The sequence below is a fragment of the Glycine soja genome, chromosome 13 (assembly GCF_004193775.1).
Source record: "Glycine soja cultivar W05 chromosome 13, ASM419377v2, whole genome shotgun sequence".
In the NCBI taxonomy this organism is placed as follows: Eukaryota; Viridiplantae; Streptophyta; class Magnoliopsida; order Fabales; family Fabaceae; genus Glycine; species Glycine soja.
Genome location: NC_041014.1, coordinates 31,358,244 through 31,372,752, shown reverse-complemented (window position 1 = coordinate 31,372,752; position 14,509 = coordinate 31,358,244). Strand labels below are relative to the sequence as shown.

Below are 14,509 nucleotides of genomic sequence, written 5' to 3'. Positions count from 1 at the left end.
GACTCCAGTTTGGTTAAATTACTCTTTTGATTTTTAGTAAAAAAAATTCAATTTATCTTTTTCCATCTAATTGATCACAACGGCATTAGCAGTCACAAAATGTAAAAGTGATGCATGTTGAATTTTGTTAACGTGTTTTTTTGTACTAAAAAAATTTAGGTGAATTATATCAGCTCACTCACCAGGGTAACGGCAGTCTCTTGTTTTTTTTAAAAAAATATTTCAATTTAATCCTATTTAGAACAATTATATTAAATGTTTCCTGAAAAAGGAAATTATATTAAATGTCACACTAACATTCTTTAATTAAATAAGAATGTAAAATTATATTTATATCATTACATTCTGTTTAATACTATTTTTCTTTAAAATATTATTTTATAATCAGTGAAATCACTAATTAAAAGTAAGAAATTTTGCAAAGTATAATAGGAGTTTGAAATAGAAAAATGAAAGGAAATTAGGGGAGGAAAGTTGCGGGTTAACGAGAGTTTAGGCAATAATGAATTTAGGTTAATATTCAGGACAGGAGTGTTGGTTGGCTGTTGGCATATATCAACCTTGAGATTCACGGCAGCCGCAACACAACGCCAACAGGTAGAGAGAGACAGGACAGCGCGTCTTAAATTGGAATCAGAAACGGAAAGAGCCTTTCATAAACAAAAAATAAAAAAGAAAATAAAACAGGGAGAGAGAGAGAGAGGGCGCATCCTTAGGAACAAAAGATATTTTTGTATCCATCCCATCCCATCCAAATTTGAAGGCGTGTTTGTTGTGTGTGGCGTTTAGGGTTTCTCGATCTTCGTCAATAATCGTCGTCTCCATTTCAGTCGGGGTTTTAGTCTTCCTCTTTCCAATACACTACATACAGGTTCTCTTCTCTCTCTTTTTTTCCCCTTCGTTTGATTCCTCCACGGCCATGCTTGGAATTGTTTGTTTGAAATGCAGGGTGAGGGCGTGATCTCTTGGAAGCATGCGAACTTCATGGGCTGATTTGGCTGCCAATTCGGCGCCTGAAAATGCGGGAACCTCTAACTCCACAGCTCCTTCGCGGCCGGTTTATGTGCCTCCGCATCTGAGAAACCGTGGACCATCGGAATCCCCTGCTCCACCACCTACATCAAATAATAATAATAATAATAATAATAATAATAATAATAATAATAATAATAATAATGCGGGATCACGGTGGGGTGCTCTGCCAGCCAGAAACGGATGGGGCAACAGAAGTTGTGGTAGTTGGGATCGGCGCGAAGTGAATCCCTTCGGGGATCAGGAGGAGGCAGCAGCAGCGTTTGGCGGCGAGGAGCAGCAGGAAAACACGGGAATTAACTTCGATGCGTATGAGGACATTCCGGTGGAGACGAGCGGTGAAAACGTGCCCCCGGCTGTGAATACTTTTGCGGAGATTGACTTGGGCGACGCGCTTAGTCAGAACATTAGACGCTGCAAATATGTGAAGCCAACGCCGGTTCAGCGGCATGCCATACCGATATCCCTTGCGGGACGGGATTTGATGGCTTGTGCGCAGACTGGTTCCGGAAAGACTGCAGCATTCTGTTTCCCAATCATCAATGGGATTATGAGAGGCCAAGCCCAACCCCTCCAGAGGCCCCCTCGCGGCGTCCGCATAGTCTACCCACTTGCCCTTGTTCTCTCACCAACTAGGGAGCTATCCATGCAGATACATGAAGAGGCTAGAAAGTTTTCATACCAGACAGGGGTTAGGGTCGTTGTTGCTTATGGTGGAGCTCCAATTAATCAGCAGGTCTTCTATCCTCCCTATCGTTGGTTTTGTTGTTTCTGTAATTTTTCCTGTATGGAGTCTAGAGTATAATGCTTGGATGGCCAATCAAATTTTACTCTTGAAAGTTGGTATCCACACTTACACTTTGCTAATTTTCTAGCTCCGGGAACTTGAGAGAGGGGTGGATATCCTTGTTGCAACTCCAGGAAGATTGGTAGATTTACTGGAGAGAGCTAGAGTTTCATTGCAGATGATCAGATATTTGGCCTTAGATGAGGCAGATAGAATGCTGGATATGGGTTTTGAGCCACAAATAAGGAAGATTGTAGAACAAATGGACATGCCCCCAGCAGGTGCCAGACAGACTATGCTGTTCAGTGCTACATTTCCAAAAGAGATACAGGTTTCATATTCTCTCTATGTCGGGAGGATGTGCCTCACCTTACGTTGTTAGTTGTAAACAATCTTAGGTCCATGTTTTTGTGCATAACGTATTGGCATTCAGGGATCTTTTGACCCTTAATCACTCTTTCCACCTTTATTCTTAGAAGGATTAACATCATTAGAATTAAATGATTGGGATGATAAGTGGCTTGAGAGGTCTAAATAATGCTCATGACATGAATATTATTTGTTGGATATATAGCTTACTCATTTCATCTTTTTATTTCGTTGTGTTTTACTGTTAATATGCAGAGACTTGCCTCTGATTTCCTTTCAAATTATATTTTTCTGGCTGTTGGAAGAGTGGGCTCAAGTACTGATTTAATTGTCCAAAGAGTTGAGTATGTTCAAGAGTCTGACAAGAGAAGTCACCTCATGGATCTTCTTCATGCACAGAAGGCAAACGGTGTACAAGGAAAGGTATTCTCACAGTTCATTGAAAGTGTTATTTTATTTGTTTTTAGCAATTAAATGTAATGAAATACACATTTCCAAGGGCTTATTCAAGTTATTTTGGCCTCAATCAACTGATGTATGCTGATCCATACATCCAGTAGTCTTGGGAAAATGTTCCTAATCAATTGAAATGGGGATTATGCTATGAATCCAATGATGCCTAGTATTCCTAAGTTGATTGATTATGGTTACAAGTTTTTTTTTCCCTTTAATAATTTGTGACACCTGTAGCAGTATTCTGGCAAACTGTAAAGGCTTTCAAAGTAAACCTGATGATTAGTATTGTCTCAAGTAGTGTTGTCAAATGGCGGTTATGGCGGCGCCATGGCGGTATGGCGTGGCGGATTTTTGAAAAAACGCCACCAAATAGCGGTGGCGTTGCGGGTTTCAAATGGCGGCACCATGGTGGCCACCATAGGCTTAACGGTGGTGGCGGAATGGCGGTTATGGCGGAAGAAACTTTTTTTTTTTGAAAATTTTCCCAAAATGAGTTTGGGTCATCTTGGGCTGACCTGACCCAACCCTAAACCCAGTTTTCGAATCAAAATGGGATGAGCAGCACGCAGCACGCGAACTCCAAAACTCCAGCGTGAGCACCATGCGAACTCCAGCGCGAGCACAAGCAGCACGCAGCACCCAGCATGCACCAGCGGCGATGGCACCACGCACCAGCGTGAGGTCTCACTCGAAGTCGACGACGGCACCACGCGAGCACCATGCACCACGCATGCGAGCAAGGGACGGCGGCGTCACTTGGTTCTGTTTTTTTTTTGCACCTGGTTCTGTTTTTTTTTGTTCAGTTTTCTTTTTTCTGTTTGACACTTTTTTAATTTTTGGTTCTCCTTTTTTTTATTTTCTGTTCAGTCCTCTTCTACTAATTACAACGAAGAGGATTATGTTGGGATTGGAGAAGATGATTGGAGCCTCAACCTTTACTTTGCACTTTGCATTATGCTTTTATCCTTTTGTTATTTTGAACTCTTGAATGAGTTTATTTGGTGTTGGTTATTGTGTGAACTCATGAAACTTTTTTAGTTTATTTGAATGCAATCCATTGTTTTTTTAATTTTTTATTTATATTTATTTTTTATCTATTGTTTTGTTAATATATATATATATATATATATATATATATATATATATATTTTATTTTTTTTTGTCTGCCATGACTTCCACCATTTGCTGCTACGCTATCCGCCATATTTTTATGGCAGATTTTTGGCTTTCCTCCATGAACCACCATTCGCCATTAACAACATTGGTCTCAAGACTGTTTGGACCTAATTTGGATGGGTTTTCTGGATTATGCTGATCAACAACACAATGTAACTGTCTTGCTTGAATGTAGTTAGGTCAATACATGATTACATGCATTCTGTTCTCTCAAACCTCTTGGCATTTGTTTGTTTGTGGTAAATTTATAGCATGGATATTGTGTTTTCTCATTGTATGAATATTTTCTTTCTCTGAAAGAAAATAATATTTCTAAATTATCTAAAGCCTATTTCATGGATGATGTTGTACTCTGCAGCAAGCTTTGACTTTAGTTTTTGTGGAGACAAAGAAGGGAGCTGATTCTCTAGAGCACTGGTTGTGCCGTAATAGTTTTCCAGCAACTACTATTCATGGTGACAGGACACAACAGGTTAGTATGTTGTACAACTATATTTGCCTTTGTATCTGTATGCAGATGAAGCCTAGGCCATACCCCTACTATTCTCATTTTTTCTTCTGTGACAGTGTGCGATGCTTTGGGAAAGCAGTGTTGAATGCTTAGGTATTAGGTAAGAATGTCTGGTTTAGAGTTAATGTAGTGGAAAGTAGGGATGACATCTGATTTTCCTAGATAGTCTTGTTTGTCTGCGTTAGGATCTTCTTGTGCAAGACTGTTTAAAAGACAGTTATGAGTCACATGGAATAGAAATAAAAGGGGAGAAGGGGGGGTCAGTTAGGACAGTTGGATTGAAAAAAGTAGTTAGAGGAGAGCCCAAGTTCTCAAATACCTGGAATAAGCGGGTGTAATCATATACTCCTTCCGTCCCTAATTCATGTCCTTTAAGAAAAGTAGTTAATTTAATTAATCACATTAAATCTGTCAATTATTTGTATTATCATTCCAAATTTACTTCTCTATCCACTTAATTATTTCTCATTAATATGTGGAGAGAAAATAATTAAGGGTATGTAGGAAAAAAATAATGAATGCATCTAGAAATTAAAAAAGGGTCTTATAGAAAGGGAGAAACAAATTTTTGAAAAGGATCTTATAATTAGGGACAGAGGGAGTAGTCAATGGCACACTATTGTGTAGCGGAGCAGAGTGGCCTTGGGCCTCTGATTCAAATAACAGTATTTATGTGTAGTATAAATTATTTATTTTGTATTATAATATTTAGGCTAAATTGCAGTTTAGGTCTCCTTTTTTTTTTTTTTTTGATCGGCAAAAATATAAATGTTATAAAATATAGAGAAAGCAGTATAAGTGGTTCTGATTTACCCACAGCCTAGCAACCACAGGAGCAGAGCTGTGGTTAACTAATACAATATACAGAACAAGTATTAGGGAACCAAAGCTCTGGCTGTAGACTAGGAACCACCCACACACCAGATCTGTAAATTCTATATACTATTCCCCCCTGATTACTAAAAGCATCCCTAATACTACTAGACCAAGAATGAAATGGGATATCGAATCCTTTTTCCAGATTTTTAAACCAGGTCCAGCAGAAGAATAAGGCATCCTCCATCAATTTATGACCATTGAAACTTTCATTTAGGAATACCATCCTATTCCTATGATGCCAAATACACCAAGTGAGGGCAATCCACCAACTCTGCCATCTTTGACCCTTAAAACCATCAGAATTATAGTAAGAAAGTTGAAGCAAATGGCTTTTCGGAATTTCTGAGAAAGCCCCAACAATATTTACCCATGACATCGACTCCCACCACAACGGCAAGATTTTATCACAGCTGAAAAATAAGTGAGATGCATCCTCCTCATGATTTCTGCAGAATGGGCAACTAGCATCATTTATTTCCTCATCTCTTCTTAAATTCTTCCTTGTAGGCAGTCTATCCCATATTAATCTCCAAGCAAAGATTGAGGCTTTACTTTGGATTTTTAATTTCCATATTGCTTTAAACACTTCATCATGCGTCGCAGATGACAGGATTCTGTTGAGAAGCGCATAAGCATTTTTTACTTCCCACTTGAATACCCTCCACAAGTTCAAGTGTCTTGTTGCTGCATTTGTACTTCCAAACCCTGTCTTTCCTCCATAAAACTTGCAGCTGCATCTATTTCTCCTTCCAGAAAAAACTCCTCCACTGAAGTTGCCATTCCCAATCTGTGTTTGTTGTTATCCCCATTTGCTGAACTTGTTGCTGCTGTTGAGAAATCTGATACAATCTTGGATACTTCTCCTTCAGCAACATTCCATCCTCCTTCCAAGTGTCTTCCCAAAACAGCACCCTTGAACCCCTTCCTATTTTCTACTTTATATTGCTGTTTAACCAGCTCCCTTCCTCCGTCAAATTGCAAATGAAGCTTAGGTCCCTCCACCAAATAGATTCTCTGCTGGATCTTCTTGTCTCATCTAGATTCCGCCATCCTCCGTATTTTGAATTCCGAACTTGTGCCCACAGTTCACCTTGACTGTGAAACAAATTCCAACGCCATTTCCCAAGTAAAGCATAGTTAAACTTCCTCAAATCTCTGATATCCAGACCCCCTGCCTCCTTTGGCATACAAACTGTTCTCCAGCTCACCCAAGCGATCTTTTTCTGATCTGAGTTTCGTCCCCACAAGAACCACCTTTGAAGCTTTTCCAACCTGTCCACCACCTTCATCGGTATCCTGAAAAAAAAAAAAAGAAAAATGGGATCGAGTTCAAGACTGACTTTATCAAAGTCGCTCTTCCCCCGAAAGAGAGATATTTTTGTTTCCATTTTGACAATTTTCTCACATTTTTTAACTACTGCATCCCATGTCTCGCTATGCCTTGGGTTTGCCCCAATAGGGATACCCTTCTGCAATTTAAGTAGCTGGCAGCATTGTTAATCCATTGTTCAATCGTTCCAAACGCCCCAAAACTACTTTTAGCAAAATGAATCTTCAACCCCGACACTAATTCATAACATCTTAGCATCGCCTTGATTGCTTTGACGTTCTCCATTGTCATTGTCCCAAAGAAGATTGTGTCGTCTGCATATTGTAATATGCTCATGTCTACCTTATTACTCCCAACCTTAAAGCCTTCAAATAAGTTCTTTTCTTATGCTTTCCTCATCTAACCGGTTAATCCCTCAGCCACAATGTTGAACGGGAAAGGGGCTAGTGGGTCTCCTTGCCTGAGACCTCTTTGGGGAATGAACTCAGCTGTTGGCCTCCCATTATCCAAAATAGAAATAGAAGCTGATTTCAAGCAACCTTTGATCCATGTAATCCATTTATGACAGAAACTCATCCTCCTCATCATATACAATAGAAACTCCCAGCATACAGAGTCATACGCCTTTTCATAGTTAACTTTGAACACAAGGCAGCTTTTAGCTTGTCTTTTTGCTTCATCAACCACTTCATTAGCTATAAGCGTACTGGGCAACATATGTCTCCCTTCGACAAAACCAGTTTGGCATTCATCAATGATGGTTTGCATGGCCTTCTTCATTCTTCTAGCCAACACTTTGGCCACAATTTTGTACACACTGCCTATTAATGAAATAGGTCTATATTCATTTAAACTCTGGGGATCATGGACCTTAGGGATTAGCGCTAAGAATGATGCATTACCCCCCTTCGGAAAAACTCCATTAGCATGGAATTCATCCAAGCGGAGCAAATCTGATTTGATGTCGTCCCAAAACTCCTTAATAAATTTGAAATTTAAACCATCTAGTCCAGGACTCTTCTCACTGCCACACTCCCACACCGCATCCCTCACCTCATTTTCAGCAAATCGAGCCACCAGAAAATTATTGTGATGCTGTCCAATGGATCTGAAATTGACCCCATCCAGTTTTGATCTCTCCCACTCTGATTCCTCAAATCTCCTCATGAAGAAGTTCTGAATTTCCTCTTTGACCCTACATGGCTCCACTATCCAGCAGCCATTAACAAACACACCTTTAATCATATTGCATTTTAGATCTCCTTACTATTGTCATTTGTCAAATTTGCCACCCCCCCCCCCCCCCTTTATTTTTTCACTAATTTGGTTCCCCTATTACTTTAATTGTGCAATTTTGGCTCATCTATTAACTTGACATCTAATGCTCAACAAAATGTTGATGTGGTAGTAGTATTATGTTGGTGTGGATGTGTAGTATATAGGCTTATTGTTTTTTACAATATGTGCAGGAAAGAGAATTGGCATTAAGGTCATTTAAAAGTGGCAACACCCCCATATTGGTTGCAACTGATGTGGCTGCACGTGGTCTTGATATTCCTCATGTTGCCCATGTGGTTAACTTTGACCTTCCTAATGATATTGATGATTATGTACACCGAATTGGAAGGACAGGGCGAGCAGGAAAGAAAGGCCTGGCAACTGCATTCTTTAATGACAACAATGCATCCCTAGCAAGGGCTTTAGCAGATCTGATGCAAGAAGCAAATCAAGAAGTGCCTGATTGGCTCTCACGGTATGCTGCTCGCTCTTCCTTTGGTGGTGGAAGGAACCGTCGATCAGGAGGAAGCCGTTTTGGTGGCCGTGACTTTCGAAGAGAGGGTTCTTTTAGTAGGGGTGGTTCTGATTACTACAGTGCAGGAAACAACAGTAGTGGATATGGCAATTCTGGTGTGTATGGTGCAGGATACGGTCCTGGGGTAACCAGTGCTTGGGACTGATTTTCAACCTGATAGCATTATATACTGTCTTGGGTATTAGGTGCAGACATACACCTAGGGTGATTTTTCTCCCTTTTTTGTCTTCTTTTTAAGTTTATGGTCTTTAAATTTATTTTTACCTTGGTGTTTCAAGCCTATTCATTTTGTGCGGTTTATAATGCTAATCACTAAAGGGAGATGTGGGTGTGTATGTGGCATCATTACCGCATCAGTAGAGGTCGTGCAGTGTCAGTAGGTGTTGGCAATGGCGATTACTAACTTATTAGGAGTTCTTTAACAACTTTCTGTACTCTTCATTTTGGGTGGTTATTTTGGTGGGAGAAAGGTTGTAGAATACGCTGTGGGAAAGGTGGTGGCATTTCTTTACAGTCGTATCTATTTATCTCTTGATCATGTTTCTACCCAACATATGTTGTCATCTTGATTTCCCCATTTTGGTGGGCTAAGGTTTTGTAATATTTTAGTGGTGACTGAAATGAATGAAAAGTATTCTTGCCGGATGTATGTATTGACATATTTGTGTGGAAATATCTGTTCATGGTGTCTTTTATATGTAGGGTATGTTTGGTAGGAGGATGAAAAAGGGTAGGTGGATAATCATTGTATTAGAACTTTTAGTAGTTTTAAAACACATTAGCAAACACTTTAAAATTACAATGCATTATTTTATTTTAAAAAGTTGTATAATGTGTCAAACAATTTTTTGCATTATATAACAGTTTGGATGTTTGTTTATGTGAGAATCTTAAGAATGAGTTGTTTTATTTATAACTGATTTGTCTATGTTGTTTTAGGAATTTACAATGTTTCTCTTTATTTGCTGTCCATACTAGTCAATAGATAATGTAAGGTAGAATTCCGTTGGAAATTAACAAGATTTGTTCAAAATAAGGGATAGTTTTACTTTCTTTGCTCTATAAATCTAATAGGTAACAATGATGTGTTCATATTAATTGGCCATGTTGTTGATGTCATCTTCATTCTCCAAAGTGACTCCTCTGCTCACTAGGTGAAAGGATAAGCTGCTGAGATCGAGATTTTTGTCGAGATATTCCACATTTGTATACACAATCTCAGCATAAAATAGAAGCATCTGTAAGGGTTTGTAAATACTGGGATAAATTAAATTCACAAACAACACATTTACGTATACAGAGGAAGAGTTTCTTTTAATTCATTCACTCTATTGCATATCATCTTAATGGGATACATGGAGGTCTTTTTTATGGGCAGATTATAACAAGAAAATATAATAAAACTTAGTGCCTAAGAATTGTCAATGGCGGTGCCATGCATTTGTAAAACTGTCTCTAGTAAAATCTAGCTAATGTCGGTGCAGTAAAGCAATGCAACTTTCGGCAGTAGCAGTGTAATCTTTGAATTTAAAACTTCTAAACTCCTCTAGATAGGCGGTGACGCATACTTAAGGTTGAAGATAAAAGTAAATAGCTTGATTTAATTAATTTAACCGACAGGGTTGGAAAAAACGGAGAAAAGAAAACTTAGGCTTGTCAGTGACACCTTGCTATGATATTATTTATTGAGGATTATTTTTGTCTTCATGGTAAAATATTTGCATGGCTACATGTGAGTGGTGAGGGTAGCCTTCATAAACTAATAGTGCAACAAGAGATGATCCATTGAAACGTTGTTCCTATTCTAAATTTAACCGTGGATACTTTGCAATTGTTTAAATTAGGAATCTTTTACGATTTTAAATTATTAGTCTGAAATTGATCTTTGTTCCAGATACACATAAGATAACAAACAAGCTGCAATTGCACAAAGCATTTACATAATAGTTCAAATAAACTTTTGGTAGGGACTCCATGTCGTAAAGCAGGCCAGACCTTTTTCTTCAACAATTACCATGCGAGTTACAGACTTCCAAGTTGTAGCAGAGAAGCAGGCAATAAAAACACTTCTTACTGTCTATTTTCTTTCCACCATTCTTATCTGTTTCTTAATCTTTACCATTACTTTGGAATGCGACGTATAAAAATGTAGCATCTTCGCCAGCATGTGTTAATAAATCAAATTTGTAAAATGTCATATAATATAAAAATCAGTTGATACTTCATCAATTAACTTTATTTTAATGAATTTTATACTGTTTAAAAGTAAGTAAAAAGTAATTGTAAGATTATATATCTAGATATATTTAGTTTATTTAAAATTTGATAACTATCATCATTAAGATAATATAACATAATATATCATCGCCAACTATTGTAGATATTTCACACAATGAATTTAGTTATTTATGAAATTTTAACATATGAAATAGTTGACTAAAATTGTTTTGAAATCATGTGATAAGCAGTATTAAAATATTTACGACGTAAAAAATCATGAGATCGGTTCGTTTAGCAATATAATCAAAAGAAACAAATCCCAAAATAGGAAATAAAAAAAGGGTTGTAACATAAAGCAAGCCCCAAAACGCGGTTGCATAATAGTGTAACACTGCTGAACATGTTTACTACTGAAGACAAAAAGTGATTGCCATCAAATCCAATACGGGCTTTATGTCTCCAATTTTAATCCCATCTTGATATATATGGAGGGAAATAAGTATAACAAAGCTGCACCTACCATTAATTGGTTTCCTCAATGCTATTTTGTGTTCAAATCAACAGATCGAGCGATATGTAGAACTATCATTTGAACTGAAGTATATATAATAGCGGGTCCCTCCCTTAAATGCGTGCCTCGTTTGTTAGATTAAGATTACGGACGAAGAATGAAAAAGACAAGACAGTAGACAGTAGTCAGTAGGTACTAGGTAGAGACCCAACATTCCAACAAGAAGAAATATTGATAATTACTACCCATTACCCAAATAGATAGATAGATTTTATTTCAGTTTAGCACACAATAATAGCTAGAAATAGATGAAGCAAGCAAGCTTGATGGTGGTTCAAACAAGAAATAATAATGGTAATGGTAAGATAGAGTAAAACAGGTGGTGTGCCTTTGTAATTGTGGAGACAGCACCACTCTTTTCCTGAGCACTTGAGCTTGATCCCTTCTCAGCACCACTGGAAACTGAAACTGGGGTGGAGCTGTTTGTTTTGGCAGATTTTTGGAATCCCTCAAACACCTTAGCATCAGGAGAGTTAGGTGCTAAATGCAAAAGATCTGAATAAAGAGTATGATGTGATATGTGATATGATAGTATCAGCAAGCCAAGCCATAGTGATAGTGGTATTGTAATTATAAATAAAGCAAATTAATTAAATTACATTACCTACACACTGAGTAATATTAGCAGGTGAGTGGCAAGCAGAGGGTAGCTGAATAGCGAGAGTAGCATTGATCTTGATGCCAAGATTGGGGTCGTCGCGATCTTTGATGAGGATGCAGAGGCATTTCTTGCTCCGGTCAAGAACCGCTTTGAGACCAGTGCAGCAATCTATGGTGGGGGTTTTGGCTTCACCACCAACGTAAGGAACACAGCTAGCTAGGTCAATTAGTTTGTCTGCACATTCTTCTCTGTCCTTACTTAAATCTGACTTTGCAAAACCAACCACCAGCAGTACCACAACTAGTAACATTAACATGGGATTGGAAATCATTGTGTTGTGGATGAGAACTATCAGTAATGTTTATGCTTTGCTTGTGAGTTGTGACTTAGGACTTCACTAGGCATTTTCAAAAGTGGAGTGGGCCCTTCCCTAGCTCTATCTGTCACATGTGAACCAACTTTTGTCTCTAGGCGGCCCTGTCTCATGATTCTATTCATCCTTGTATTCGTTATGTTTATCATTTGTATAATGAACTTTTTTTCACTATAAAAATTAATATTAATATACATTTCATTTCTGAACGAGAAACGGCTATCGTACACACACATTCAATCCGTCCTCTTACCCCCTTCAAAATTGTACCTTCCAAAACAAATCTTTTCATCAATTTTAGTTAGTTAGCTACTTATAGAACAACTTTACATCTGTTGAACTGTTCACTGCTGCTTGTGTTGCTAGCTACAGTCTGTCGCCTCATAAGTAGTCTTGAGTAAATGAGTTTTAAGTGTGTTTTTGTTTCCTTGTTTTGTGAGTTTAGGAAGAATATGCGTGAGGGTTAACACCTTAGCATGAAATTGATAAGTAAGAATTTGTCTTTTAAGTTGAAAAGTGATTTACATTATTTTAAGTTTTAACTGATACCTATACACACTCTTATAGTATGTTTGGTGTGACGTTCATAACGCGCGCAAGTCACCATTTTTGCGTCAAATGGTTAGAAAGACGTGAAAGCAGCTTTGAATTGTATCAAGAGGACGCACAAATAAGAGTGGAAAAGGTCAATCCAAACACGCAGTTAATTATATTGTTTATACATCTAAAAGAAATATAGTTTTTTTTTGTTTCATGCACTAGGTACATACGTTAATAATGAAATAAAAAAATTACGCAATAATTTTTTTTATTAATTTTGATAAAATAATTTCTTTTTTGATAATCTGCGATTATATTTGTTACATAGGATAGCAAATTGGAAAAGTGACATTAGGCATCCCAATTGGCCACTGACCAGTATGTGTCGTTTGTTGCTAAATATGGGAATTGTTATGCTTTTTTAATATATAACAATTGGATAACAAGAAATTCATAATTTGTATGTTATTTATTTGAACATACGTAGCATGAACCCGTGACAAATCGATGTTCTTTAGGGTAACCCGTGATTATTTAGGATCTATCCGTGATTACCTATATCATTTGATTATGGTTATGTTGGGCCCACAGAACGTTTTTCTCTGACGGTGAATAAGAAACAACTTCTGAATTTGGAAGTAGGGAAGAGGTCAGAGTCACAAATTCATTTTCTTCTTTGAAATTTCTTTTTGTCGACAAAGGTTAATAGTTAGTTTTTTTACTTTGTATTTGTAATTAATAAACGAAAAACTTGAACGAATACATCATTTTTAGCTCAACTCAATTCATATTATCCACTACGTTTGTGATTCTTTTTCCTTTGAGCTACTTATATTATCTCATTTCTTTGGCTTAATTTTAATTTTTAAATTTTTGTCGATCATCCTCAATAAATTAATAAATTAATTTGATGTATTTTATCTCTAACTTTTAAGGAACTTACACATTTTACTCTATGTCATCTTACTTCTAACATAATGTACTTTTTACTTTCATTTTTTATTTTTTGACAAATTTAACCCCAACTTTTTACTTTTCTGTCAAATTTTCCCTCAAATTTTCCCTCAAATTTTGTATTTATTAATAAAAAAATGAGTAAATAGAATTGGTAAGTTTCTTAAGAGTAAAATGCATCAAATTAAAAAATTAGGTAAAATTTGTCAAAAATTAAAAAATTGAGATAAAAAATACAACTTAGCCCATTTCTTTTTTTCTTTTTTTGTCGAAATATATCTTCTTTCTTTCAAGTACTTCCAACTCTTGATGCTAAAAGAAAAAGACTTCAAAAAAATAAGACGTACTCTTAAAAGTCGAATATACTATCCTTTCTTAGGGGTGTTCATGGTGCAATTTGATTTAATTTTTAGATAAAAAAATCATTCGAATCAAACATAAAATTAAGATGCATTTCAGTTTATTTCGATTTGAATATAACATCAAATCCAAACCAAACTCAACAATTTTTTGTGATTTCATTTGGTTCAGTTTTGTGGTATTTTATTTTTTTAGTATATTATCATAATTTAAAATCTATCAACTAAATTTACATAATTATGCTATATTATTTTAACAATGAATTTTATTTTTTATTCAACTTTTTTTTTAACATATTTTAGTTCAAAATTATTATTTTTACTTCTATTTAACACTAATATAAATGATATTATCAACTTTTTTCGTAATATAATAATAATTTATACATCACTTGATATTTTATACTATTTTTTAACAATATTTGTACATTATTTTTTAACATATGAAAATAAAATATGCAACTTAATTATAAGACAAAGAAAAAGTTATAAATTATTTAATACTTATTATTAATTACCACAATAAAATTTAATATAA

General features: G+C 36.4%; 2 protein-coding genes across 2 annotated transcripts; one reads left to right on the top strand and one right to left on the bottom strand.

Annotated features, from left to right (window-relative positions):
• Window positions 1–498: 498 nt before the first annotated feature.
• Window positions 499–9,043, top strand: LOC114382118 (DEAD-box ATP-dependent RNA helicase 52C-like). Its single transcript, XM_028341357.1, has 6 exons — window positions 499–871; window positions 949–1,768; window positions 1,908–2,150; window positions 2,444–2,611; window positions 4,179–4,292; window positions 8,010–9,043. The coding sequence occupies exons 2-6, from the start codon at window positions 974–976 to the stop codon at window positions 8,496–8,498; spliced, it is 1,809 nt and encodes a 602-aa protein (XP_028197158.1). The 5' UTR covers window positions 499–871; window positions 949–973; the 3' UTR covers window positions 8,499–9,043.
• A 2,234-nt stretch (window positions 9,044–11,277) lies between these two features.
• On the bottom strand, window positions 11,278–12,152 carry LOC114381340 (protein YLS3-like). Its single transcript, XM_028340570.1, has 2 exons — window positions 11,749–12,152; window positions 11,278–11,639 (listed from the first exon to the last, which is right to left on the bottom strand). The coding sequence occupies exons 1-2, from the start codon at window positions 12,074–12,076 to the stop codon at window positions 11,419–11,421; spliced, it is 549 nt and encodes a 182-aa protein (XP_028196371.1). The 5' UTR covers window positions 12,077–12,152; the 3' UTR covers window positions 11,278–11,418.
• Between the last annotated feature and the right edge of the window lie 2,357 nt (window positions 12,153–14,509).

What these genes read in the sequence shown, in the direction of transcription:
- LOC114381340 (XM_028340570.1), bottom strand. Translation starts at nt 12,076, where the DNA reads ATGATTTCCAATCCCATGTTAATGTTACTAGTTGTGGTACTGCTGGTG. An exon ending in TAATATTACTCAGTGTGTAG is followed by an intron (nt 11,640 to 11,748) that starts GTAATGTAATTT and finishes CTCTTTATTCAG; the next exon opens with ATCTTTTGCATTTAGCACCT.
- LOC114382118 (XM_028341357.1), top strand. Translation starts at nt 974, where the DNA reads ATGCGAACTTCATGGGCTGATTTGGCTGCCAATTCGGCGCCTGAAAAT. An exon ending in GAGCTCCAATTAATCAGCAG is followed by an intron (nt 1,769 to 1,907) that starts GTCTTCTATCCT and finishes CTAATTTTCTAG; the next exon opens with CTCCGGGAACTTGAGAGAGG. An exon ending in CAAACGGTGTACAAGGAAAG is followed by an intron (nt 2,612 to 4,178) that starts GTATTCTCACAG and finishes TGTACTCTGCAG; the next exon opens with CAAGCTTTGACTTTAGTTTT.